The sequence below is a fragment of the Delphinapterus leucas genome, unplaced genomic scaffold (genome assembly GCF_059928025.1).
Source record: "Delphinapterus leucas isolate spDelLeu-1000000601 "Yukka" unplaced genomic scaffold, BTC_Dleu_Yukka2 spDelLeu_asBTCV2_sq25, whole genome shotgun sequence".
Lineage (NCBI taxonomy): Eukaryota > Metazoa > Chordata > Mammalia > Artiodactyla > Monodontidae > Delphinapterus > Delphinapterus leucas.
Genome location: NW_028322234.1, coordinates 10,424,900 through 10,452,665, shown reverse-complemented (window position 1 = coordinate 10,452,665; position 27,766 = coordinate 10,424,900). Strand labels below are relative to the sequence as shown.

The following is a 27,766-nucleotide window of genomic DNA, read 5'->3' as shown; positions in this document are numbered from 1 at the left end:
CGCTGCATATATATATATATATATATATATATATATATATATATATTTCCTTCTTCCTATCATGACAAATATACTTGTAGAATGACCTAGATGACCACGTTCAATTGAAAATATTTTGAATCCCTAGGAGTTTTGTACTTGAATGTGGGACACAGGAAAACCCCAGCCCTCAGTCTGGCCCCTTTTACTTCCCACCCCCAACTGTCCTACACAGCGAGGAGCCTTGTGCACGCACCTAAGGAGCCCATCCCACATGCCCATGCTCTTTCCTCACCCCTCTGCCCACAGCTGCCCTTGGCCACTTCTTGGACACCCTGCGTAGGATCTAGAGCAGGGAGGGACGATTTAGCTGGGTACATTCCCTTTGCCCCATGGGGAGCAGGCCCTCTAAAGCAAGGGGCCCAGGGGACTTCCCTGGCGGCCAAGTGGTTAAGACTCCGCGCTTCCATGCAGGGGGTTTGATCCCTGGTCGGGGAACTAAGATCCTGCATGCAGTGCGGTGTGGCCACAAAAAATAAAAAACAAAAATAAATGAATTTAAAATTTTAAAAAATAAATAAGTAAAGCAAAGAGCCCAGGACAAGGGCTCTTCTCATTGAGGTTTATGTCAGAATTGCACAGTGTGACCAGGGCTGTGATAAGGGAAGCACTGGGGGCTGCAGGATACCAGCCTGGAGAGTAAAAATGATTTCCCCAAGAGAGTGGTTGGATGAAACATATAATCAGCTGAGAAAAGGGGTGCTGGCCCTTTAAGAATGGGATGTGGGGTAGAACAGGGACCCTCAAGATTTAGGTAGGAAGCTCTCTAGACCTTTCCCATCACCACACTCCCCCAATAGTTATCACATCTAAGGGGTGTCCAGGGTCCTGGAGGCTGTTTGATCTAATTCTCTTATTCTCCCAAAGGGGAAACCGAAGCCTAGAAACCTAGGGGAAGTTGCCCAGAGTTGTCCAGAGCCCAGACGTTCTGGTTCCCATGGGGCACAGGCTCTGGTCTCCAGAATCCTCTAGCTGGATCAGCCCTTCCTCCTCGCCCCAGAACCAGGGTCCAAGAAGGGAGGGCAGTTAGCCTGTAAAAGTATCCCTTGTGTGGTGTTCAACAGTACTCAAAGGCGGGTGACCCTTGGTGGGCAACTGGACTAGAAATGTCTAGGGTGGCAAGTGGAGGTGCCATTGTCTGAGGGGGTCAGGGACTCCAAACGTCCGTCCACCCGCTAGACCACACATGTGAGAGTGTGTTTGCCAGGAGGCAGCTGAGTGCAGCAACGAGGCCACTGGCTGGTAAATAATTGATCAGGACAGCTGATAGTACCTCCCCAGAACTGCCCCGCCAGCCCCCGGCCCCCCTCGCCCCGGCCCATGCGTCTCCCGCCTCCTGGCCCAAACCAGCTGGACCAGCTCTCCCAGTGCCCGCCTGCAGCCCCCCCCCACTCCCGACAGCCAAGTCACAGCCTCCAGGGCACCTTTCGGCAAGCGGGTGGTGGGTCCTGGACTCAGGGACCAGAACGTGGGCTTCTGGGCAGAGATGGCCCTGCAAAGCCAGGTGTGGTCTCCGGCCACACCCATGTAAGTGTCTGGGGTCAGGGGGGCCAGTGGGCAGGGCCTGGGAGGGGCTCATGGAAGACACTGGCCTTTCCACGGAGCAGGGGAGGTGAGAGCTCCAGCTAGCCTCTCCTAAGGGGGCCAGGGAGAGTGAAGGGCGGCCGGCAGCCAGCCCCCCAGGCTCTTCAATGCCCCCCCTCCCCAGAAAGTCGGGTGGGAGGTGTGAACCCTCACCCCCTTCTTTTTTGGGGACTTTCCGCTGGCAGGCCCAAGCCCAAAGTCCAGCCTGGGGGGTGGGGCTATTACTTGGGTGAGGGGCAGGGAATGTCAAGGTCTCTGACTCCTATGTTTTGCCTCTAGAATCATCCCTCAGTGTCCAGGGTGGGAGGAAATGCTTGAGATCCAACAGGAAAAAGTTAACAGCTCCCAAACTGGGAAAGAGAATGGGAAAATGGAAATGATCACCTGCTTAATGAAATGACCACCAACTGTTCTTGGTGGGGCAAAAAGCCACCACTGTGAATGTTCTTCTTGTAGAGTTAGAGATAAGCAACATCTAACGAAATGTGCAGATTATTTTAATATTCGAGGTGTGAGGGCTTTTTAAAGTAAGAGGGTGGAGGGCCTCCAGAGGTTTGTAAAGAGTTCTGGAAAAGGGGATCCCCCCAGGGACCCCAATTTGGTTCTTCACTCTTTTGGGTTCCCCGTTGCATTATTCACCAACTACAAACCTGGTTGCCTAGCAATGGGAATCTGATCCTCCCCCCAGCAAGGAAGAGGCAGGGAGATTACATCTTGGGGGTGGGAGAGCAGAGGGGGGACTTTAGCCTTCCCCCCAGGGGCAAACTTATTAACAGGGGGTCTGAGCTTCCTTTGGGATACCTTGGAAAGCATGACTTCAGCATCCTGCCCCAACTGGAATTGGGGACACCCCAGACAGATCTCTTGTCTCCTGGCCGTCAAGAGGAGGATGCCTAGACTTCCCTCTTCCCCACAGTGTTCCCAATATTTGGGATCTGAGAGCCTTGAGTTCCAGTCCTGACTCAGGGACATTAGACAAGTCTTTTTGCCACTTCTTGGAGCCTCAGTATTCTCATCCGTCAAATGGGGACAGTACTACTATTGATACTTACCTTCTAAGATGGTAGAGAGGGTTAAATAAGTTACTGTGAGTAAAGCATTTAACAGTGCCTGGCACCTGGTGTGCACTGGCTAATGGTTGGCTGATTTTCTTCTCAGTTGGAATGTCAACTCAGCAAAAAGTTGACTACAGTGTCTCAAGATCAGGGCAGGGAGGGGGAGGGGGAGGTGGCTGTGGGAGCCTAGCAAAAGCCCCATAGAGCACTTAGAGCGCTATAGATAGTAAGTGCTAAATGTGAACTCACTATTATAACTTCATGGTGAGGCCAGAGAAGATCTGGGAGGCCCCACCAGAGTTTGGGCAATGAGGTTAGTTAGTGCTCAACTTAATAAATGTTTGAGGGCTTGCTCTGTGCCCACCCTGGGCTAAGCGTCAGGGCCAACAGGCAGACAGATATATCCTTCTAGTTATTGGCCTGTGAAGCACCTGCACATAGTCAGTGCTCAGTGCATGTCTCTGATGAGAGGCTGATGTAATGATGACTGTCCCTGAAGTGCCCTGCAGTACCAGTCAGCCTCCAGCTTCCAGGGGGAGCCCAAACGGACTAGGGGTGGCCCTGGAGGCTGGGAATTGGGGATCCTGGGGTGCTTTGAGGAGGACAACAATGGGGGTAATCTCAGGTTAAACCTTAAACGGCGAGTCCCCCTCCCCCTCCTCCCAGTTCAGAGTCCAGCACTAGGCAGTGTGACCTGGTGACCCTTGCCCCCAGGGATGGTGGCTTGCAGGTGGAGGAGGCAACTCCGGAGTTACCATGGCAATGGCATGTGTCCATGGTGGGATGGACACTTTTCTCCCCAGACTCCCTCACCCCCCAGCACTTAAGGGATGCTGTGTAGGAGCCAAGGTCCAGAAAGGACCTTGTTCGGGTTTGGTGGGATTCGAGAGTTTCTGGGAATGGTTATTATAATTAATCAAAAACATTATTAGTCGTGGGAATTATTTAAATTTTTTTATTTTTTTCTTTTTGGCTGAGCTACACAGCTTGTGGGATCTTAGTTCCCCGTCCAGGGATTGAACCTGGGCCCTCGGCAGTGAGAGCACGGAATCCTAACCACCGGACCACCAGCGAATTCCCTAAAATTATTGTTAATAATAAACTGTGCTACTGTTTTTGGAGCACTATGTCCTAAGTTTTTTCCTGCATGGATACTTCCTTGCAAGGCCATCTCTCTCTGCAAGGTGAAGGTCAACCTATCCTGGTCCATTTTACAGATGGGGAAACTGAGGCTCAGAGAGGTGTTGTCAAGCCTAGGAAGGGATTTAGCTCAGTCTGTCATGGTCTCTGCTCTCTCTCCCTCACAGAACCCCTGCCCTCTGCCCCGACCCCTCCCAGGTGCAAAGGGGAAATAGAGGAAAGTGCTGGGTTTTGGTTGGCTTCCAAGCAGCTCAGGGATCTTGGCTCAGAGAGGGGTATTCGAGAGGTGAGCCTGCTGAGGTGTGGGCCCCTGGGAGACCCCTTTGGCAGCCGCCTCCCTCTCCCTGCAGGCCCATGGCAGAGAGCTCCCTCTACCGGCAGCGGCTAGAGGTCATCGCGGTAAGTGAAGCCCTACCAGTGCGGTCAGCCTGGAGCCCTGGGCAACCCTAACCTTGCCCCAAGCCCTTTCCTCTCCTCCCTCCTATCACAGGGAGCAGGCCTAGGGCTCTGAAGGTGCGCCTTTCTCGGGGCGCCCCACCTAAATCCTCAGGCCCCTCCGCTCCCCAGTTCCTCTGATCACTGACACCCCTAGAATGGAGAGCTGCGAACTCCGCACTCTTGAAATCTATAGCATCCGATGCTCCATTCTTGAACCCCAGTCTCCAAGATACCCCATGTCTGAACCCCATCTCTCAGACCCCCATATCTGAACCTCATCTCTCTAAACTCCCATATTTAAATCTCCATCTCTGTGGACCACATCTCTCTGAACCCCTCATCTCACTAACCCCCATCTCTCTGGACCCCTTCTCTACATCCTAGTCTCGCTGGATCCCCATGACTGCACCTCCATTTCCGACACCCCCATCTCACTAGCCCCCTCCCTTTGATCTTCATATCTGGACCCCCATCTCTCTGAATCCCGTCCCTCTTAACCCCATATCTCAGACACCCCCTACCCCCGGATTCCCATTCCAAGGCCCTCCCACCCACAGACCCCAGTTCCGCGCGGGCGAGGCCTCTGCAGCATCCCGGGCGCGGCCGGCCCCGCCCCCGCCGGCCCCGCCCCCACCCGCTGCTGAGTCAGGGCCTCCGCAGCCGCCTCCCGGCCCGGGGCCCAGACTTGTGTTCCGCCCCCGGCGCGGCTTTCAGTCCCGGGAGTCCCGGGAGCCCCGGGAGCCCCCGGGAGCCCCCGGGAGCCCGGCGGAGGAGGGAGGGAGGAAGGGGGGAAGGCGGCCCCGCCCGGCCTCACCCGGCCCGCGGGCAGCTCCGGGTCCTCTGTGCGCAGGAGAAGCGGCGGCTGCAGGAGGAGATCAGCGCCGCGCGCCGGGAGCTGGAGGAGGAGAAACTCCGTGTGGAGCGGCTCAAGGTTGGGGGCGGGCAAGGGCGCCTGCTTAGCCCGGGCAATGAAGTGGGGGTGTCTGTGAGAGTCAATTCTGGGAACCAAAGGAGGCTCTGTCTAAACATGGGGGGGGCATTGGTTCCAGCTTTGGGGGTGGGCATCCTCCCCAGCTTGGGAGAGTGGGTGGTTGTGATGGGGACATTTGTTCCACCTTTGGGAAGAGTATGGGGACAATGGAGGTGTTTGTTCCTCTTTGGGGTAGGGAGGGGCTAATAGGGACATTGAGTTCACCTTTGGGGGTGTTTGTCCCATTCTGGAAAGGTTGGGGAGATCGATGGGTGTTTTTTTTCCAGCGTGGGAAAGCTATGGGTTGGTAACGGGGTGTCTGCCCCACCTGGCATCGTTGGGGCACGTATCCCAGCCTGAGGGAGAAATGTCTGTCCCATCTGGGTGGTCGTAGGGCAATAAGAAATCTGCCCAGGGTGGGACATCCAGAGGGGGGCGCTACATGAGATGGGGTAGTCCATGTGCCCCTTCCCATGCCCAGAGGAAGTCTCTCCGGGAACGCTGGCTAATGGACGGGGCAGCTGAAGAGCCGGAGCGGCCCCAGGACCCCGCCTCACAGGACCCCCAGTCACCTGAGGACCAGGCTCAGGCCCGCATCCGGAACCTGGAAGGCAGCTTGTTCACGTGAGTAGGGCCCCTGCCTGACAGCTTTGCCCCAGCCTGACTAGGCCAGGCCCCTCAGCCCACTCCAATTGACACTTCGGGTGGGGTTGGTCCATAAGCCCGAGGTCCAGGCTCCCAGCAGCCCCTTCTCTTCCCCAGACTCCAGTCCCAGCTGCAGCTGTTACAAAGTGCATCCACAGGTGCCCAGCACAAGCCCACAGGCAGGCCCACCTGGCGCCGACAGGTGAGGAGCTAGGGGAGCAGGCGGTGGGAGGAGGGGGTGTGGCAAGCAGAACCCAAAGCAGGACCTCTCCAAGTACAGTTTAGATTCTGGGTCCTCTGCTCTGTGGTCTTGGGCAAGTCACTTTCCTTGCCCAAGCCTCAGTTTCCCCATCTCTAAAATGAGCATAACAACAGCACACACCTGGAAGAGGTGTGAGAGAGGGTTGGTGAGATCATAGCTTAGTACCTGGAACAGGCACAAGGGACCGTTTTGATATATGGTTGCCAATATGACCTGAATGAGGAAAGCAGTCAGCAAATGTGGGGAAGTGTTCATGGAATTCAGTCTCAAAGGTGGGAAAGGGTCATCGTGAGATGCTCTCATGATTTGGGGCATCTACGTGGCTTTTGGAGTTTTGGGGTTTGTTTTGGTAATGCCTCTATTAAGATACAACGCAGGCCATACAACATACAGGTTTTTGAAAACCAAGACAACTTCACATTAAAATCTGGCTCTCCGTGTTGTCCTTGAAGTCCAAAGATCCAGTAATATTTGCACCTGGCCATGGTGATGTGTGGGTTTTCCACAGTCCCCACCTCTCCCTGATGCTTTACCTTGGCTCCCAGGTGCCTGTTTCAGGACAAAAGAGGAGAGGAGACCTTTAATTGGGATAGGAAGCACTTGTTGGGTTTTTAGTCTAAGCCGGGAATTCCCTGCTAGAGATGCGCAAGACATGATTCCTGGCCCAAGAGAGCTCACGGTCGAGATGAGGAGATGGGGTGCAAAGAGTCTGTGAGGGGGGAGCCCAGGATATAGGGGAAGCTCATAAGAAGCACCTGAGTGAGGTTGGGGGCTCAGGGACGGCTTCCTGGAGGCAGTGACATCTATGCTGAATCTGGAAGGGAATCAGGAATACAGGCAGAGGAAACAGCCTGGACAAAGGCCTAGAGGCTGGAAAGAGGAGGGTAGGATAGGAGATCTGTGGGGTTTGGCATAGGTGGCCTGCAGGGCTGTCCTCAGCTCCCCTCCCTTGGGCTCATCTTTCCCTTGATCCCTTCCTTCACTCCACTCTAGCCACCCTGACCCTCTGTTCTATTCCTTGAACTTGTCTAAATCACTATAGCCCCAGGGCCTTTGCATTTGCTGTCCCCTCCGCCTGGAATGCCCTTTCCTACCTTTTGACTCAAGGCTGGCTCTTCTCACCTTTCAGGCCTTTGTTCAATGTCACCTCCTCCAAGAGGCCCTTCTGCATCTTATACCTAAAGGAGGCACCCCATCACCTCCCAGGCATTCCCCAGCCCCTTATCCTGCTTTTCTTTTCTTTTCTTTTTTTCCTATCATAGCCCTTCTCACTCCCTGAATTACAGATTTGTTTTATGTTTATTACCTGCTTCCTCCCACTGGAATGTAAGTTCCAATAGCAAAAGGCTTAAGTGTCCCTTAAGTAACCTCAGTAGCTGGCAGAGTAGGTCCCCAATACAGAGGGATTGGCTGCATGGCCACAATATTGATTGGGCACCTACTGTGTGCAACGCAGTGGAGCAGAGGGAGATGAGACAGGTGAGGAAGGCTGAGGTACAACAGAGGGTTTGGTCCTGAAGGTAATGGGGAGCCATCGATGGTGTTTGAGCAGGGGAGGGGTACTGGCATGCAGGAAGCTGGAAGTGGAGATGTGGGCCGGCCTGACCTTGTTTCTTCCATCCCTGCAGGGTCACCGTCCTCTATCCCAGCCCACCGTGGAGGCAGGTCCTGCAGGTGGGTGTATTGAGGTCTGGGGGTCGCAAGAGGAAGGACCTGAATCTCACTCTGTTGCCCCATCTCTCCTTTCCCCTTCTCCCCTCACGCCCCCAGGCCAGACTGATCTAAACAAGAGAGCCTCCATACCAGCCGGACCAGTGGGCACATACCCAGAGTCCCCCTCTAAGTCCAGAGACGAGTCTGTCGGGGTTCCACCAGCCCCGAGGAGGATCCCTGGGGCAGCAGTGGCCTCCTCAGAAGCCAATGGCCCCTGCCCTGGATCCAGCCCCCCTCCGGAGCAGGCGCCGAGTCAGGGAGTGGCAGCGTCTGACGGGGGAGTGAATGAGGCCAAAGGGGGAGGCACGGTGAAGGTGGTCTGGGAGGGGCTGAGGGCCACGGAGGACTGTACCACGGGGGCCACAGGCCCAGAGCTGGAGGCTAAGGTGGAGGAGATGGTCATGGAGGCCATCGGGGACAGACAGGAAGCCGGACGCCGAGAGCTCCCTTCATGGGTCAGGGAGGACAGGGATATCGTGGAGGTAGTCTGGGAAGGGGTGGGAGGCACAGAGGGCAGCGACTCAGAGGCCATGGGGGAGGCGGGCAGAGGCCTGGAGGCTGCACACACCAGCTCACTGAGGCTCCAGGAGGGACCGGGGGCAGCAGCTTCTGGAGAAGGGGAAGGTGCCCCCAGGGGCAGCGCTGATGGTGATGGGCAGGGGGGCTTTGGAGGAGAGGAGGGGTCCTTCATTTGGGTGGAGAGAGTGACCCTCAGTGAGCAGTGGGAAGAGCTGGCGGTGGAGGGGTTGGAAGGGCCAAAGGCACTGGGAAGGGAGGGAAAGGATGACAGTCCACTGGGGGCAGGCGGCAGAGGCGGGGAGGAAACGTGGGGGGCGGAGAGGAGGTGGGCAGAGGAATTAGCGGGGAAGAGAGGAAGTGAGGGAATGGCAGGCGCAGAGCCAGAAGGAGCAGAGATGTCACTGGCAGTGGAGAGGAAAGGAAGCGAGAAATCCTTGGAGCCGGAGAGGAGAGGAGTTGAGGAAAAGGTGGAGACAGAGATGGGAGGAGGTGACGAACCACTGTCGGCAGAAAGAAAAGAAGTTGAAGGACCTCTGAGGGCAGAGAGGGAAAGAGGGGAGGAGCCGTTGGGAGTACAGCAGAAAGGAGGTGAGGAAAAGTTAGAGGCAATTGAAGAACCATTGGTGACAGAAAGGAAAGAAGGTGAGGAATCACTGATGGTAGAGAGAATAGGAGGTGAGGAAGCACTGGACGGAAAGGAAAAAAGAGACGAGGAGTCACTGAAGGTACAGAGAACGGGCGGTGAGCAGCCGTCGGAGGCAGAGAAAAAAGGAGATGAATCACTGAAGGTACAGAGAACGGGCGGTGAGCAGCCGTCGGAGGCAGAGACAAAAGGAGATGAATCACTGAAGGTACAGAGAACGGGCGGTGAGCAGCCGTCGGAGGCAGAGACAAAAGGAGATGAGGAACCACTGAAGGTACAGAGAACGGGCGGTGAGCAGCCGTCGGAGGCAGAGACAAAAGGAGATGAGGAACCACTGAAGGTACAGAGAACGGGCGGTGAGCAGCCGTCGGAGGCAGAGACAAAAGGAGATGAGGAATCACAGAAGGCAGAGAGAATGGCAGGTGAAGAGCCATTGCAGACAGAGAAGACTCAAGGGGTCGAGGGAGATCTGAGTCCGGAAGAGCAGAGAGAGTCAGGAGGAGGAAAGGAGTGTCAGGCAGAGGAAGTGAGTGAGGAAGTGGCTCCCCTGGGGGCCAAGGAGGAGCCAAGGCCGGAGGAAGAAGGACAGCAGCCCCAGGAGAAGCAGGAAGGCTCCCCAGAAGCAGAAGCAGTGAAGCCCCAAACCTCTGATGAGGGCCAGGACCCCTCTGGGGATGCCACACCCCTCCTGGCAGAGACCCCAGCTCAGGAGCAGCCTGCTGAGTGCCAGCCACTGCTTCAGGTGGAGGAGCCCAGGGCCAACCCCAGTGCCCACGCTGTGCCCACCTACGCGCCTGCCCAGCAGCCGGAGCCATCTGCCCCTCCTGAGGGCGAAGAGGCGAGTGGCCCTAAGCAGAAGACGTGCCAGTGTTGTGCGGTTATGTGAGCCCACGCCCTCTACCCCACTCCCAGCTCCTCTCACAGCTACCTCGGCCTCTTGGCATCAGCAGATGGTCCCAGGCGCAGACAGGGCACCACGGGACTGGTGGTGGCACCTGGGAGCCAGCTGGTCCACATGTCCATCTCCACCTGGGCTCCTGGACCCCTTGCACACTGCCCGTGACCCTGGCCCCTTTCTGTGACAAAGCCTTTATACTTGAAAATAAAATGTTGAGCATCTGGACAGTGTGAGTGTGTGTGTTGTTGCCACAGAGCCACCTCACCGTCTCCTGGTGGGAAGTGGAGGGCTTCACTCTGCTAGAATCAAAGATTTTGAATCAGTGAGAGTGTAGATATGGCTGCTGTAACAAAAAGACCTCAAGCTACAGTAGCTATCAAAACAGAAAGAATTTATTTCTCTGGGCAGTTCTGATCCATGCCATCACTCAGGAGCTCTGGTTCCTTTCCATTTCTTGCTCCACCTTCACCTTGGGTATGGCCAAAGCTGGATCACAGGGCACACCAATGCTCCAGCTCATGGGAAAGGGAAGGGAATGTGGAAGAGCCCCCACGCAGACCCACTGTAGGCACATGTCACTTCTGCTTATGTTCCACTCATAAGAACTCAGTCCATGGCTGCACCTAGCTGCAAGGGAGGCTGGGAGTGTACCCAACTACAGTTCTGTTATAGCAGCAGGACAGATTTGGGAAGGCAGCTGACACTCTGGATTTTATATATTTTTCTTTGCTCCCTCATCCATCCGTATATTCCCTGTAGGGCCAGGCCCTTTTCTGTAGGGGTCCTTCAATCTCAGCTCTTCCTTGGCTGGGTGTCCTCAAGTAAGTGACTCAGCTTCTTTGAGCCTCAGTGTCTTCATCTGTCAAATGAGCACCCCTCTCCCCTCCTGGGGTTGGTTCAGTCCATAACCTGGAACCTGGGGTGTGGCCCAGAAAGCCCAGCTCCTCGGGTGTGGGCAGGAAGTGTTTCTCATATCCAGAGTCCAGTGGGGCTGAGGCCTGGGGGGCCTCCATAATCGGTACCTGCTCTATCTCCTCCACTTCCAGGATGGGCAAGTCCCCAGGGGGCTGGGCCTGGGGCACCTCCTGGGAAGAGAAGAGGCTGAGATTCCTCCCCTCATACCCGCCAATTCTCACCTACGCCCCACTGTCCGAGGTTTCCCCAATCCCCCAGAGGGCCCTGATAAGCCCAGCTTTCTGCTCACCTTCATGTGGGGCAGGCTGAAATTACTGTTGGCAGGATCAGGAACCTTCTCCCAGACCCAGTGGGGTAGTACCTTGTGCCGCAGGTGGACACACCTGGCAAGCAGGTAAGAGTCAGGGCAGGGAATCCAGGCGGCTAGACACCCATGTCCAGATCGTAGGGTCCAGGAACGTCACAGAGCCCTGAAGCATCATCCCCTTACCACATCTCTCCCCAAGCTCAGCTAACGTCCAGCTGCCCTCCCAACCTGGGCAGAGACCCATGTGTCTGACAGCCTCACCTTCCGGAGGTAGCTAGGCTCACGCCACAGCCCGTCAGGAGCAAACCCCATACGAGAAGGACAACTGGCAGAACTTTCCATTTCAGGGTGTTATCTGGAGGGAGGGGGGAGGGGCAGAAGAACATCTGGACACCAGGGAGGTGGGGAGGGGTCAGGTAAGGCTCATGGGTGGAGCTGGGAATAGGTAAGGGAGGTGGATAAAAGGGCAGGGCCTATGAATGGGTAGGGGCTAAGGGTGGGGGAAATCTTGGGGTGGGAGTGGGGCTTGTGAAAAGGTCAAGGTCAGGGATGGGGTGAAAGGGTCGGAGACACACATTGCTTGATAATCCACAGCAGTATTTAGCAGCATCAAAATGCATCATCAACATCCCGAAGTCTAAATGTCCACCCCCTGAAGTTCAGTAATGATTATATAACCCCCTCCAATGCCCCTCCCTCCGGGACCCCTCCCATGGCAGTCCTGCCCCAGGCCCATACCTGGTAGGTGAAAGCGGAGGCTTGGACCCGGTGGGCCCTGTCCTGCGATGGTGGACGCGGTCACCCACAGCTCACAGGTACCCCAGTGAAGGTCGGGCAGGGTGATGGTCCGGGTGCTGCCGCTCACTGAAGGACACACCCAGAGCGGTTGGGGAGGCAGTCAAGTCCCATCTCAGGACCTTTGCACGTGCCATGCTGTCTGCAACACTCTCCCCCAGATATCCACATGGCTCCTTCCTCATCTCCTTCAGCTCTTTGCTGCAAGGTCACCTTCTCAGTGAGGCCTTCCCTGACCGCCCCCGCCCCGCGAGTAAAATAGCGCCTGCTTCACCACTCATCTTCCTTGCTTTATTCTCTATCCACCACTTATCACCATCTGACACACTGCTTAGACCTTATTTACTTTGTCTATACCTTCATGTCCCCCATTAGAAAGTTAGCTCCACGAGGGCCATATTCCCAGCACCTGGATCAGCGCCTGCACATAAAAAGCACTCAAAAATGATATACAGGGGACTTAACCTGGTGGCACAGTGGTTTAGAATCCGCCTGCCAACGCAGGGGACACGGGTTCAAGCCCGGGTTCAAGCCCGGGTTCAAGCCCTGGTCCGGGAAGATCCCACATGCCGTGGAGCAACTAAGCCCGTGCGCCACAACTACTGAGCCTGCACGCCTAGAGCCCACGCTCCGCAACAAGAGAAGCCACCACAATGAGAAGCCTGTGCACCGCAACAAAGAGTAGCTCCCGCTCGCCGCAACTAGAGAAAGCCCGCGTGCAGCAGCAAAGACCCAACGACACCAAAAGATATACAGTTGACCTTTGAACAATGCAGAGGTTAGGGGTGCCGACCCTCCACTCTTTAAAAAATCTAAGTACAGTATAATTTATAGTCCACCCTCCTTATCTGCGGTTCCTCTGTATGCCCAGTTCCACATTTGCAGATTCAACCAAACACAGATAGTACTGTACTATTTACTATCGAAAAAAGTCATGTATAACTGGACCTGCGCAGTTCAAACCTGTTGTTCAAGGGTCAACTGTATATTTGAATAAATAAAAGGATGCATGAGTATCATATCCCTCACCTGCACAGAATCCAGTGAAGGGAAATTCACCCCAGACGAGGGGAATACATTTGCATCTCCCGGAATTGTTTTTGTTTACTTTTTAACTGAATTGCCCTTTTTGGTTTTTAAGCCAAGAGAGGAAGCAGCTTTTTGGTTTGTTATAGGATTACAGGAGACATGAATACGGATCAAGATATACTGCCACAGAAAGATGTCCAAGTTAAATCAGGTGAGAAAAAGAAAGTTGCAAACCATCACGTTCATAAGCTTCAGGGGCCTATAACATAGTCCTCTTTTAATTACAGGTACATGTACACATAAATATATATGATTTTTAACCTAATGATATCTATATACTTGTGCAAGTTGCAATCATGGCAAAGTATCTATGTTAAAAAAAAAAGGCTTTATCGGTTAGAGACAAATGCTGAAGTACCAAATTATTTAGGGGTGAAATGATGCCAAAGGCTCTAGAAAAAAAAAGTGGGGGGATAAATTGAAACAAGATTGATAAAATGCATAAAACCATTGAAACTGGATGGTGGGTACACAAGGATTTGTTATACTGTTTTTCCAACTTTTTTTGTGTGTGTGTGTGTGTGATATGCGGGCCTCTCACTGTTGTGGCCTCTCCCGTTGCGGAGCACAGGCTCCGGACGCGCAGGCTCAGCGGCCATGGTTCACGGGCCCAGCCGCTCCGCGGCATGTGGGATCCTCCCGGACCGGGGCACGAACCCGTGTCCCCTGCATCGACAGGCGGACTCTCAACCACTGCGCCACCAGGGAAGCCCTTTTTCCAACTTTTGTTTGTGCTTGAAATTTTCTATAATAAAAAAGTTTAAAATTTTCAAAAAGCACAACTCCTATCTCTATGTTAACGTACACATGGCAAAATATGGAAGCTGCATTGTCAGTATCAGTGAAATGATGAGAATGACGATATACTTGAGTATACTTCAATGTGTCAGTTTTTCAAAAAAGAACAGATAACTTTGGTAATTAGAAAAAAAGGGTATTTTGAGTTTTTATTATTGTTCTGCTCTTTCTTTTTATTGTATCTATATGAAATGATGGATGTTAACTAAACTTATGGGAATCATTTCACAATATTCGTAAGCCAAACCGTTACACTGTATACCTTAAACTTACACGGTGATGCTGTCAATTACATCTCAATAAAACTGGAGTGGAAAGGGTAAAAAAGGTATTTTAAAAAGGAATTTGTGCTCAGTGTAAAAATTTGGCCTACACCCAAACGTATGAAAAAGAAATAAAAGTCATCTTTAGGGACTTCCCTGGTAGTCCAGTGGCTAAGACCCAATGCAGGGGACCTGGGTTCAATTCCTGGTCAGGGAACTAGATCCCACATGCCACAACTAAGACCCGACGGAGCCAAATAAATAAATTTAAAAAATCATATGTAGGGCTTCCCTGGTGGCGCAGTGGTTGAGAGTCCGCCTGCCGATGCAGGGGACACGGGTTCGTGCCCCGGTCCGGGAAGATCCCACATGCCGCGGAGCGGCTGGGCCCGTGAGCCATGGCTGCTAAGCCTGCGTGTCCGGAGCCTGTGCTCCGCAACGGGAGAGGCCACAACAGTGAGAGGCCCGCGTACCGCAAAAAAAAAAAAAAAAAAAAAGAAAAAAAAGAAAAAAATCATATGTAATCCTACAGTCCCTATTGACATTGTGGGGGAATTTCTTTTCATATTTGTGCCTCTGCTTCACTCAGTGCTGGGTTTATTTTACAAAAATGGAACCCCACAGAGTTTTACAATCCTTTTATCTTTTTCACTTAATAAAATATGACAGGCATCTTTCAATGTCAATAAATATAGATCGGAGTCTCCATTTTTAACAGCCAAATGACAGTCTATTACACTGATAGCCACCGGGGTTATTATCCACTAGGGAACCCATGATAGTGTGTGTTCTCCCAGGGGCTGAGAGGGAGCCAAAGGGGCCCATCTGGGGGTAAGGGGAGGGGTAGGCTGATGGGTGGGTCTTGCCAGGGCTGGGAGCAGGGGCAGGCGGCAGTGGAGCTCACCATTCATGCAGACAGAAGGCCTGGTCCTACTCTGTGCACACAGGGTGTAGTGGGTGAGATGGCCCCGAAGTTGGTGCCTTGGGACCTCTCCCCACGCTACAGCAGGGGTCCCTGGGGGGCTATCCTGGAGTCGCCAAAGCACTGGCCCTGCCAGGGGTACTGGTGAGAGAAAGTCAGCGGGTCAAGTTCTGCCAGGGTTCCAGGACCCTCCATCCTCCAGCCCCACCACTTACCTAGTTCCTCTCTGAACTTCCAGACTGAGGGGGCAGGGGCCAAGCCCCAAGGAGAGACTGCTGTCACCGTGATTTGGTAGGGCACCCCTCCTTCGAAATCCCCTGAGTGGGGGAGGAGCAAAGACCAGTTAGAGTTGGCTCCCCTCCCCGACTCATTTCTTATTTTGTAGGAATCTTCATTTGTGTCCCCAGAAGGACACCTTGATATAAGAATTTGAATAAATGTAACTGATCTGGGAGGCAACCCCAGAAAACACCAATAGGGCAGTGGGGAAGTGAAGCAGGGAAGGAGAGTCACCCAGTAAATATGTGTTAGAGAACAAGTTCCCAACATGGCCAACCAAGGCTCAGTCCTGCTGGCGAACTCTGTGTGGCAGCAGAGAGCGCAGTCCTGAGCACCGTCCCACCCGAGGAGGGTGGGAGCTGGGGTATTTATCCATCAACCGTTATCAGTCATCGGTAGAGGGCCGCATCTGAGGGGCTTTGATTCCCCGGCACTTCCAGCTGTCCAGGCAGGCAAAATGCTTCAGATCAGAAAAAGCCCTCAGGCCAGGAATGCAGGTGCCAGAGGCTGGGAGATAGTCAAATGCTGGACTATGAGTGGGGCCCTGACACCGCCCATCACAGTAAGTAAGGCTCCTGAAATCCCTTCTCAAAACCTAATGCTGCCATATGGGCTTCCCCAACTGGGAATTTTCCAGAATTGGGGCTCCTCTTCTTTTGTCCATATATACTTATGGGTCTTGGGACTCTGTGCTAAATCTCTCGCTCAACACCTTCTCATGCTCTCCCAAGGTCTTTACACCAAGGACAGACTCCCCAGTGTTAAATCTCCGCCTAGAACTTATTGCTAGACCTGAGACTTGAGTATCTGATAGTCCCATGGACAAGTCCACTTGGATGAGCATATGAGGTGCAACATATCCAAACGGGTCCCCAAAATTCTGCTCTAAGACTCCCCAACAAGAATCTGCCTGCTTCTCTCCCTTCCTTGGTCCCCACCTGGTCCAGTTCCCACCATGTCCCACCTGGACATACACAGTCCCTTCTCCTGGGTCTCTTACCTCCAACCCTTGCCCTCCCAGTCTGTTCCTCCCACAGCGGCCAGGGGGCGCCTGTAAGCACCTGAGTCAGGACACATCCTTCCTCTGCACAGAACCCTCTGTGGCTCCCACCTGACTCAGAGAAAAAGCCAAAGTTCTCCCCATGACCCACAAGGCTTTGCACACTCGGCCCCATCACCTCCCTGCCCTCACCTCCTCCCACTTTCCCCCTTGCTCATTCCACTCCAGCCACGCTGGCCTCCTCACTGCTGCTCTAACACATCAGGCACAATCCTGCCCCAGGGCCTTTGCACTGTTTGTTCCCTCTTGCTTTTCCCTTAGACATCCTCATGGCTCTCTGTCTCGCCTCTTTCAGGTCTTAGTTCAAATGGCACTTTCCCAGAGAGACCTTTCCTACCTTTTTTTTCTGACATAGCTATCCTCCCTCCTCTCCCTGACCCTGATTTACTTTGCCCCAATTACATTACAGATGTACTTGTTTTTTGTGTCATTGGGTGCCTGCCCTACAAGATGAGGATGGAGATGTTGGTGGGGATGAGGGTGGGGATGCTGCTGAGAGGAGAGTAGGGTGATGGTTCAGGGTTTAGCTTCAGGAGCCTGACTATGTGGTTCAAATCCTGGTTCTACCACATACTTGCTGTATGGCCTCAGGTGAGTTGCTTAACCTCTCTGGGCCTTTTTCTTTATCTGTATGATAATAGCAGAAACCTACTTTATAAGGAAGTTTGAATGATTTAATGCTTATGGTAAATGCCAATACACATCAGCGGCCATCACTGTGTACCAGTGTCTAGAACATGGCCTGGCACACAGTAGGTAGTCGATGAATATTTCTTGCATGAATTAATGATACTTTAACACTCTCTTCTGCAAATCCAGCCATCAGTCCGCTCTCCAACAGCTGAAATGGGAACCCAGGTGTCCTGGGACCTCACCTGGCAACACAGCACTGAGGTTTCCAGGAGGAAGCCAGACCCAGTTGAGATCCTCCAGGGGGTCACCATCTCGAGCCCAGTCCACCACATGCTCCTGCAGCCCCCCGGACCCCTGTTGCCAAGTCACCAGCAGGTCCGAGCTTACAGGGATGATGCTGACCACCACACCACGAGGGGCAAAGCCTGGACCTAGAGGATAAGGAGGAGAAATCTCAGCTGTCCACTCGGGAAGTCCCCTCTTGCACCTCCAGGGCATTGCTCAGAGGAAGCTCACAGCCTCTTACCCAAGCAGGCCAAAGAGAGGTTGGTAGGAGGCTCCCAGCTTGTGGCGTTGATGGCGGACACCCCAGCCCACTCCGCTTGAGTGGGGATGGAGATGTTGCAACATGAGGTCTCCTCCTGGATCACCTCCTGATCTTTAATCTGGAACCAGACTCTGTAGCTCACCTGCACGCAGTGCCCCGAGGCCTGAGGGATGAGGGGAAGAAGTGGTTAATATCTCCCCGTTATCAGGCACATACTGTGCTTCTCAGTGAGGTCACCTGACAAACCAGTCTGTGAAATATTTTTGTTTCACTCTAAGATGAAGAAACCGAGTCTCAAGAGTGGCTCAGTGGCAGAGGTGGAATTAGAATACAGCTCCTGGGCCAGAACTAGGGTGAGGTGAGTGAGGCACTCACCTCGGTGGCAAAACAAGAGGATACCAAAAATCCAATCAAGATGAATTATATTTTAATGCAATATTTAAAAAATTTTTTTTTATTTTTCAGTATAGTTGTAGTTGAAGTGCAGTTGAATTACAATGTTGTGTTAATTACTGCTGTACAGCAAAGTGACTCAGTTATACATATGTATACATTCTTTTTCATATTCTTTTCCATTATGGTTTATCCAGGGTATTGAATATAGTTCCCTGTGCTATACAGTAGGACCCTGTTGTACGCAATATTTTAATCAATCAAAATTAATGCAGGGATTTCCCTGGCGGTCCAGTGGTTAAGTCTCTGCGCTTCCAATGCAGGGGGCGTGGGTTTGATCCCTGGTCGGGGAACTAAGATCCCACATGAGGCTCGGCGCGGTCAAAAAAAATTTTTTTTAATTAAAAAATATTAATGCAAAAAAGAAAAACCATGACAAACAAATTATCAAGATTTTAACTAGGACTTCCCTGGTGGCACAGTGGTTAAGAATCCGCCTGCCAATGCAGGGGACACGGGTTCAAGCCCTGGTCCGGGAAGATCCCACATGCCACGGAGCAACTAAGCCCGTGCGCCACAACTACCGAGCCTGCGCTCTAGAGACTGCGACCCAGAACTACCGGGCCTGTGTGCCACAACTACTGAAGCCCGCGTGCCTAGAGCCCATGCTCTGCAACAAGAGGAGCCACTGCAATGAGAAGCCCGCGCACCGCAACAAAGAGTAGTCCCTGCTCGCCGCAACTAGAGAAAGCCCGCGCGCAGCAACGAAGACCCAATGCAGCCAAAAATATAAATAAAATAAATAAATAATAAATAAATAAATAAAGGTTTTAACTAAAGACAGGCAGGATCTGACCATGCACTTATATGACCCCGTCTTCCCTCACCTTACCTTAGTCTGTCTTGTGCAGTTCTTAGGGACTGCAAAATTCCCGCTGTCGTATAGAGGGGTAATTATGCATAGCAAAGAGGATAGTACCCTCCAGAGTGCTTTGGGGAAACTTGTGAGAATATTTGGTTGCCTCAATGATTGGTATTTGATGGGCAAGAGCCAGGGACACTACCCTCTCCTAGAAATAAAAAAATTGTCCCACGTCCCTTGTGACTTTTGAAGGTCATCCCAACTGGAAACTTCTGTAGATGAAAAACCCTGTCTAATAATTTTAACTGATCCTAGAACCAAACATATTTTGATGTATAAATACAAAACCTTTTGGGACCTGGTTTTAACATTCACTGAATTTTGAAATATTCTGAACATATGGGGACTTTCTAAGCACTTTTTATTATCTATTTCCAGCACAATCTGTGTTCTGATCAGAGAATTTTTCAATGTGCCCAGCATCACCTCATCCCTTTGAAGTCCTTGGAAACCAGCTCAATAGCCTAGCATGTGGATGATTTTGGTAAATGTCCTGTTTGCATACGGAAAGAATGCATGTTCTGATGTTTCCTCTGTGAGTCCATTAGGTTGTTTGTTATGCATATGTTCAGATTCTCTGGATCTTGACTTGTTTTTCCATCTGCTCGTTGTGAAATTACTTAGAGGGCTATGTTAAAATCTCCCACGACGGTTGTGGATTCATAAGTTCTCCTTGTAGTTCTGTCAATTTTTACTTTATGTATTTCAAAGCCACGTTATGAGGTACGTAGAGATTTAGTATTCATATCATACTGGTGAACTGAATATTTTGCCGTTATGTTGTAGCCTTATTTCCCCTTTATTTTCTACTGAATATTACAATACACTGTACACTGTATGCTATAATACAATACACTGTATTATACACATTTTAAAATATATGTATATATGGGTTATATTAGCTATGTATTTCATTTCAGTATAGTAAGGGGGCATTACAAAGTATGTGTTATAAAACAGAGGCACGAGGGACGTCCCTGGCAGTCCAGTGGTTAAGACTCTGCACTTCCAATGCAGGGGGCACAGGTCTGATCCCCGGTTGGGGAACTAAGATCCTACATGCCGTGCAGCATGGCAAAAAAAGTAAGAAAAAAATGAATTAAAAAAAAAATAAAACAGAGGCACTGAAACTGTGAATTAAGGTTTGAAAGCCAAAGAACCTCAGCTCTGCCACGTAGCTGTTGTTTGGTTTGGGGTAGCCTCTCTATGTCTCATTTTCTCATCTGTAAAGTTAGTTAATGTAAATAAGTGTTGTAGGCGAGGACCTGGCACATAGTAAGAGCTCTGTAAGTATTATGCATGGTTAAAGTTAGTGATATTAGATTGTGTGGCCCAAGAAAGTATGAGCCCTGTTGTTTTGTTTCTTGCCATATTTACTCTGAGCCAGGGCCTTGCAATGTCTGGAACACGGTAGGTGCTCAGCAGATTTGCCTCAGTGAGGACTGTTTCACTCTTGTCTGTCATCTCACAATGCCCTTTAACACTAGCATCAAAGTCCTTAGCATATTCCGCTATATTTTGTGGAGCTGAGCCTAGTCTTGCTTCTAAATCTTTGCACCTGGTGTCCCCCCTGACTGGAACACTTGTACCCATCTTCATGTCTCAGCTCAGATCTCCTAGATTCAGCCAACGTTGGTGGAGTCTTTCTCTGCACCCAGCACTATGCCAGGACCTCTCTGAGCGTCCCCTCCTTGAAGCCCTGAAGCAACCTCAAGAGGGCAGCATAGTAACCTTTGTCTTGTTTACATCATTGTTTTTGGGGGGTTTTTTGGTTTGGCTTGTTTTTTTTTTGTTTTCTTGGTTTGTTTGTTTGTTTTTTGCCCCACTGTTCAGCAGGATCTTCGTTCCCAACCAGGCACTGAACCCAGGCCCTCAGCAGACAAAGCCCAGAGTCCTAACCACAGGACCACCAGGGAACTCCCTACAACATTGTTTTTTGGTTTTTTAATATTTATTTATTTTATTTATTTGGCCGTGTTGGGTCTTAGTTGCGGCATGCAGGATCTTCACTGTGGCATGAGCAATCTTTTAGTTGCAGCATGTGGGATCTTTAGCTGCAGCATGTGGGATCTAGTTCCCTGACCAGGGATCAAACCCGGGCCCCCTGCACTGGGAGTGCGGAACCTTAGCCACTGGACCACCAGGGAAGTCCTCTACATCACTGTTATTTGGGGTTTCCTGACATGTGCAGAGACATGGTCCTCACAACTCACCTTCCACAGAAGCAGGGGTTCCTGTCCGCCTGGTGCCCCACAGATGTTCCCTGATATCCACACATCTTTTGGAGCTGGCCAGGATGAAAAAAGGAGAGACCATGTGACTAAGTTCTAGCCAATGAGATATGAGATGAAAGATTCGTGCAACTTTGGGGTTGCGCTCTTAAAGTGCAAGGGCAGGCTCCCCGACTCCTGGGGTCCCACTGCGCTGGAGTTGTCTTCAATTTTTTTTTGCTGTGTGAGCTTAGGAAAGTTGCTTAACCTCTCTGAGGTTCAGCTTTCCCAACTATAAAATATGACAAATGAGAATGGCATGATTGGCCAGACTTCCAGGAGAGGGGCTGAGGGGTGTAGGGGTAAACCCAGAGATCCTCACCAGAGGGTGGTGTCTGGAAGGACAGAATGGGGCTCCACTCGCTCCACAGATCCTCTTCTTCCTCCACTTGACAGCGGCCAGACACCTCATAGCCAGTGGCTAGCTCCAGGTCCTGGATATCAACAGGGGTCAGGGGTATGGATTTCACTTCAGGTTCCAGCTGGGGGAGAGACAGGGGAGAGCGATGAGACTGAAGATTGAATTGAAAGTACCTGGCCCTATATGTCAATAGGATGACCAATACTGTCCTGCTTTGCCTGGGATCAAGTGGGTTCCTAGGACACAGGGCTTTTGGTTTTAAAATTGGGACAATCCCTGGAAAAAAGAGACAAGTTGATTATCCTCTGTGCCAGGTATAGCAGTAGGTGGTAAATTCTATTTATTAATATTATTCTCATTTTACAGATGAGGAAAACTGAGGCCAAGAGCGGGGAAGTGACATACCCAAGGTCACATAGCTGGTGAGTTCTGGAGCTGAGATTCATACCCAGGCAGTTAGATTGCAAAGTCTGCATCTTAGCATTGCTCTGAATTGCATGAATATTCACAGTGACGACAACTCTGCTCTATATTGTAGCGTTTTGCATGAAAAGCTGTAACTGAGACAGTGGGTTATCCCCAATATCCATTCTCCCCTTCTTCCTTTGGAAATAGAACCCTTGAGTATCTGTCAGGAACATGTGTGTCAAGAATAAAGACTACATTTCCCAGTCTCCCTTGCAATCAGGTGAGACCATGTGACTAAGTTCTGGCCAATGAGAGATGAGATGAAAAATACTTGCAACTTTGGTGCTGTGCTCTTAAAGTGCATGGGCAGGCTCCCCAACTCCTGGGGTCCCATTGCACTGGAGTTGTCTTTCATTTTTTTTTTGCTGTGTGAACTTGGGAAAGTTGTTTAACCTCTATGAGGTTCAGCTTCCCCAACTATAAAATAGAGATCTTAAAAGCATCTACTATATAGGGAGGTTGGTACTCATCAAGATAATCCATGCAGATTGCTTAGCTTGGGCCCTGATGCGGGGCAGGTGCTCAGAAATGTGAGCTGCTTTTATTACTTTTGAGCGTTTACTGAAAACCAGGCTCTGTTCGTCATCTGTAAAATGGGCAGGCATAAAACACATCTACCTCAAAGAGTCTTGTAAGGATTCAATAGACAGTTTAGAACACTGGACGGCACACAGTAGATGCTAAGTGTCTGCTGTTAACCTCTTATTTTAAGGTTAATGTAAGCTATTTGAGGATTTTTATTCATTCGCAAAAATGTTAGAGGAAGTTTACTGAGTTTCTCAAAAATTCCAAGTGGAAGGAATTCCCTGGAGGCCCAGTGGTTAGGACTCCTTACTTTCACTACCGAGGGCCCGGGTCCAATCCCTGGTCGAGGAACTAAGATCCCGCAAGCACAACCTTGCGGCGTGGCCAAAAAAAAAAAAAAAAAAAAAAAAAAATTCCAAGTGGAATTTGGATTGGGACTGCATGGTTTATAGGTTATCTTGGGGGAACATTTTTTAGCTGAACAAGATGCATGTACAGGCCTTCTGTGAGGAATGTGGACAGACTCCAGGGCCAGCTGAGGAATGAGCTCTGAGCTAGGTGTCTGATTTGGGAATGATGTCCCGGGCCCCGCCCAGAGCAGGGTGGGGGAAAAGGGTCCCTGACACTCACCAGCATCCAGGCCATCTCCTGGCATCTTCGGTAGTAGAACTGGCAGACCAAGACCTTATGGGGTGGCCACATAGGAGGGGCCCATTGGACAGTGGCCTCTAGGGGGTCATCCTCTGAGAAGTCCACATCAGGGTACAGTTGGGGGGCATCCGGCTTCACTGAGGAAGAGGAGGTGCATTGAGCCAGGGCCTCCAAGACCACCCACCCCACACATAGCAAACCCCCACTCCCGCCTGTTACTTCGGGTTTCGAGGTTCACGAAGACTGGGGGCCAGAGAGGTTGTCCTGCCTTGGCCACCCAGACAAGGAGTTCGTCAGACGTGGTGAGCTGTTCCCGTGGAATGGTCACCCAGCTCTGCCCAGTGGGCACTGCCACAGTCCAGGTTTTGTTGGAATGGCTGTGAGGAGAGATGCGAGAATCGGGGCAGCATACGGTGGACTGGGCCCAGAGCCGCAATGATAACATATCTTCTGCCTGGGTTCAAATCCCAGTTCTCCTGCTTCAGAGCTGTGTGACCTTGAGCAAGCAACTTAACTTCTCTGTGCCTCAGCTTCCTCATCTACAAAACGAGGGTGATAAAACTGCCTCCTGAGGGACTTCCCTGGTGGTCCAGTGGCTCAGACTCGGTGCTCCCAATGACCACGGTTCGATCCCTGGTTAGGGAACTAGATCCCACACGCCCCAACGAAGATCAGTGTGCCTCAACTAAGACCCGGCACAGCCAAACAAATAAATAAATAAATAAATGTCTTTTAAAAAAAGTGCTTGCTGAAAGGGCTGGATAGGGGAGGGGAACAATGAGATGAGAAATGGACTGCATTTAGAACAGCAAGTGTCAGGGGCACAATACATGTTATATGAGCACTGGTTATTTTGTTTACTGAGCACCTATTACATATACGCACATTTACTTCTATGCAACTGTTCAGTCAGGAAATATATACTTCTGTTGTAGAAGCTGGGAACAGGACTATGACCAAAGCAGGCAAGGATCCACTATCCGGAGCTGGTGTTCCAGTGGGGGAGGCAAATGAGAAACTCATAAATATATAACTGATGGTGGTATAAGCGATACAGAGAACAATAAAGCAGGGTGAGATGGATTCAGTGTGATGATAGGATGAAGAGTGACAGTGCTATTTTAGGAAAGGTGGTCAGGAAAGCTCTCTGATGAGACATATGAATAAAGGCCTGAAGGATGTGGTGTGGAACAACGCAATACCTCGGGAAGAGCATTTTAGGAAGAGGGAGCAGCTGGTGCAAAGCTCCTGTGGCCAAACTGTGCCTGGCGTTCTACGAAGAACAGTGAGGAGGAGGCTTGTACTCTGGAGTAGAGTGAGTGAGCGAGAAAGTGGGAGGAGGTGAGGGCAGGGAGGTGACAGGCAAATTATACAGGGCCTGATGGGTTGCAGGAAGGATTTCGGCTTTTACCCTGAGTGAGGTGGGAGCCCTGGAGGGCTGTGAGCTGGGGAGGGGCATGCCCTGATTCAGAAGTTCACAGGTGCGGGACTTCCCTGGTGGTCCAGTGGTTAAGAATCCACCTGCCGATGCAGGGGACAGGGGTTCCAGACCTGGTCCGTTAAGATCCCACATGCCCCGCAGAGCAACTAAGCCCGCGAGCCACAAATACTGAGCCTGTGTGCCACAACTACTGAATACTGCGCGCCTAGAGCCTGTGCTCCGCAACAAGAGAAGCCACTGCGATGAGAAGCCCACGCACCGCAAAGAAGAGTAGCCCCCAATCGCCACAACTAGAGAAGGCCCGCACACAGCAATGAAGACCCAACGCAGCCAAAAATAAAATAAATTAAAAAATAAATTAATTAAAAAAAAAAAGACTCCGTGCTCCCAATTCAGGGGGCCCGGGTTCGATCCCTGGTCAGGGAACTAGATCCCGCATGCCGCAACGAAGATCCCACATGCTGCAACTAAAACCCAGAACAGCCAAATAAAGAAAGAAAGAAATATTAAAAAAAATAATAAAACAGAAGTTCACAGGTGTCCTCTGGATGCTTTGGTGGAGAACAGACTGTGGGGCTAAGGGTGGAAACCGAGTCCAGGGAGGAGGTGACTGCACGGTCCAGGCCAGCGATGATGGGAACTGGACTATGGTGGGTGCTGAGGAAGTGAGGGGTGCCAGATTCTGGATAATGTAGAAGGTAGAGCTGGCAAGGCCTGCTGTGGGTGACAGAGAGAGAGAGAGAGAGGAGTTGAGGACATCCCAAAAGGTTGGATTTCAAAGGTTCAAATCAAGGCCTTCAGAAAAAAACAACAAAAACACATGTGTTATGTTACGCTGCTGGTAGGAACATAAAACGGCGTAGCTGTTGCGGAAAACAGTTAGGTGGTTCCTCAAAAAGTTAAACACAGAACTGCCATATGACCCAGCCATTTTACTCCTAGGCATATACCCCAAAGAACTGAAAACAGGACTCAAAAACTTGTACACATTATGTTCAAAGCAGTGCTAGTCACGATCACCCAATTGCAATTGCCCAATGGTGGAAACAACCCAAATGTCCATCAACAGATGAGTGGATGAACATAGTATATCCGTCCAGTGGAATATTGTTCAGCCACAAAAAGGAACGAAGTTCTGATTCGCTACGACATACATGAACCTGAAAAACATGCTAAGTGAAAGAAGCCAGATACAAAAGACCACATGCCATATGATCCCATTTATGTGAAATGTCCAGAACAGGCAAATTCAGAGACAGAAAGTAGATTAGTAGTTGCCAGGGAATAGGAAGTGACTGCTGTTGGGGATGGAACTTCGTTTTGGGGTGATGGACATGTTTCAGAACTAGATAGAGGCACTGGTGGCACGACATTGCGAACGTACTCAATGCCACTGAACCGTTCACTTGCAAATGGTTAATTTCATGTTATGTGAATTTCACCTCGTTAAAAAAAAAAGCGGAAGACCTTCTCTTACTCCCTCATCCTCTACCAATTTAAAACCCCAGCCCCCGCCCCCCTTCTGGACATGGGTGGTAGTGATGGTTGCATAACAACGTGACTGTACTTAATTCCACTGAACTGTACACTTAAAAAAGGCTGAGAAAAAAAGCTGGTAAATTTTATGTGTATTTTACCATCGTTTAAAAAAAAAAAAGACCAGCCTCCCATCCCAGTTCCCATCTTCAAATGTTCCTTTCCCTCTCCTCTCACTTAGCCAAATTTGAAATGAATTTGTGTTTCCAGGTGTGATTCATTGTGAAGCAACATCAGTCACCCCCTCAGAATGTGGGCTCCACAAGGCTTTCTGTGTCTCTTTCACTGCTGCATCCCTGGCACCAGACCAAATGATCTTTTCATATGCTCAGAGAGGTTTAGCTATTTGCCTAAGGTCACACAGCAATAAAAACAGCTTCTAATCATTAAGCATTTTCTTTCCCAAGCGCCTAACTCATTGAATTCTCAGAACCAGCCTTGAGAGGCAGGTTCCATTATTATCACTACTTGATAGAGGAAGAAACAGAGGCTCAGAGAGGGAAAGTGACTGGTCCGGGGTAACACAGCAAGGACATGAGGGAACCTGGAAGTGAAGGGCTTGAGAGTGGGGCAGGGCTGGGGGGTGCGGGTGGGCAGGACTCATGGGTCCTCTCAACCTGAGAAGTCTAGAACCTGAGTGGTGACGCTTCCAAAGCCTCTGTTTCCCCACATCACTCCATCGCACTCACTACTTCTGGCTCTGGAGGTACAGCGTGGAAGGGGCTCCCAGGTCCCCAAGAGGCTCCCATGAGCAGTTCAAGTCGCCCAAGGGTCCAAATCCATAGCACTGCAATGGCCCAGGGCTGCCTGGAGAGGGAGGAGGGAGGGTCCGAGGGAAGGGGGTCAATTCCCCAAGCCGCCCTCACACCCCAGAACTTGAACTCCCCCCACCCCTGACGGAAGTGATCGGCAGGAAGGGGGCGTTGGGTACCGCTCCCCAGGCTTCGGGCATAACTCCTCCCCTCCCTCTACCAGCTACATCCTGTTACCACCCGAAGAGCCCTTTCCCCTACCGCCCCCCAACCCCGGACCCCGGCTCCCACCTCGCTGCCGCCCATTCCCCAACTCCTCTCATCGCCCGGTCCCTGTCCCGGGGGGGAGCAGAGTGGCATCCGGACCTTTGTCATTCATTCCACAAACTTGCGGTTCACCCTGGAGGATGTGCGTTTCCGCGGAGCGCGGCGGCAGAGCGCCGACACGAGTTCGCTCCGTAACTCACCCTGGGGCCGAGTCCTGCAGAATAGCAGCATCAACAGAGGCAGCAAAACCAGCTTCGGCCGCCGCCGCGGCGGGAAGGGAGCGGCCCGGGTTCCCCGCATGGCGTCCCCGCGCCCCCAGTCCGGCCCGGCCCTGCCCGGCCCAGCGCTGCAGCGCCGCCCGATTATCTCTCTGGGTCCAGCGCCCGAACAGCAAAGGGAAGCGGAGCCGCCCCTCCCAGCCGCCTCCGCACCTTGCGCTTCGGCTTCCCGCCCCTTCGCTGCACCGGAAAGTCCCTCGCGGGGCTGAGGAGGGGTAGTAGGGGGTGGGCGGCGCTGAGGCGTGGCCGAGCTCCGCAGACACCTGCCCCTCCTCTCCCCCAACAGGCTGCCGAGTCCTTTGGAACTTTTTATCTTTGGGGTTGGAGAAGGTTCTGATCCGCTCTCCCCACTGAGCTTCCCACCCCAGGATATGAAGGGAACCCAGGG

General features: G+C 51.6%; 2 protein-coding genes across 5 annotated transcripts; one reads left to right on the top strand and one right to left on the bottom strand.

Annotated features, from left to right (window-relative positions):
* The first annotated feature begins 5,080 nt into the window (after nt 1-5,080).
* Nucleotides 5,081-10,124, top strand: PALM3 (paralemmin 3). 2 transcript variants are annotated; one of them, XM_022558521.3, is made up of 5 exons: nt 5,081-5,187; nt 5,708-5,850; nt 5,989-6,073; nt 7,762-7,807; nt 7,904-10,124. In XM_022558521.3, exons 2-5 carry the CDS (start codon nt 5,735-5,737, stop codon nt 9,892-9,894), a joined length of 2,238 nt encoding a protein of 745 aa, XP_022414229.2. In that variant the 5' UTR covers nt 5,081-5,187; nt 5,708-5,734; the 3' UTR covers nt 9,895-10,124. The 2 variants fall into 2 exon arrangements, with proteins under 2 accessions (XP_022414229.2, XP_089761520.1); XM_089905394.1 differs by having other exon boundaries at nt 5,131-5,850.
* A 152-nt stretch (nt 10,125-10,276) lies between these two features.
* On the bottom strand, nt 10,277-27,484 carry IL27RA (interleukin 27 receptor subunit alpha). Of its 3 annotated transcripts, XM_022558518.3 has the most exons (14): nt 27,301-27,482; nt 26,771-26,888; nt 23,324-23,481; nt 23,084-23,241; nt 21,422-21,581; nt 21,043-21,116; nt 17,494-17,677; nt 17,210-17,398; nt 15,211-15,312; nt 14,978-15,136; nt 11,867-11,992; nt 11,390-11,483; nt 11,111-11,204; nt 10,277-10,991 (listed from the first exon to the last, which is right to left on the bottom strand). In XM_022558518.3, exons 1-14 carry the CDS (start codon nt 27,398-27,400, stop codon nt 10,737-10,739), a joined length of 1,971 nt encoding a protein of 656 aa, XP_022414226.1. In that variant the 5' UTR covers nt 27,401-27,482; the 3' UTR covers nt 10,277-10,736. The 3 variants fall into 3 exon arrangements, with proteins under 3 accessions (XP_022414226.1, XP_022414227.1, XP_089761522.1); XM_022558519.3 differs by lacking the exon at nt 14,978-15,136 and having other exon boundaries at nt 27,301-27,484; XM_089905396.1 differs by lacking the exons at nt 10,277-10,991; nt 11,111-11,204 and having other exon boundaries at nt 11,415-11,514; nt 27,301-27,484.
* Nucleotides 27,485-27,766: the final 282 nt, after the last annotated feature.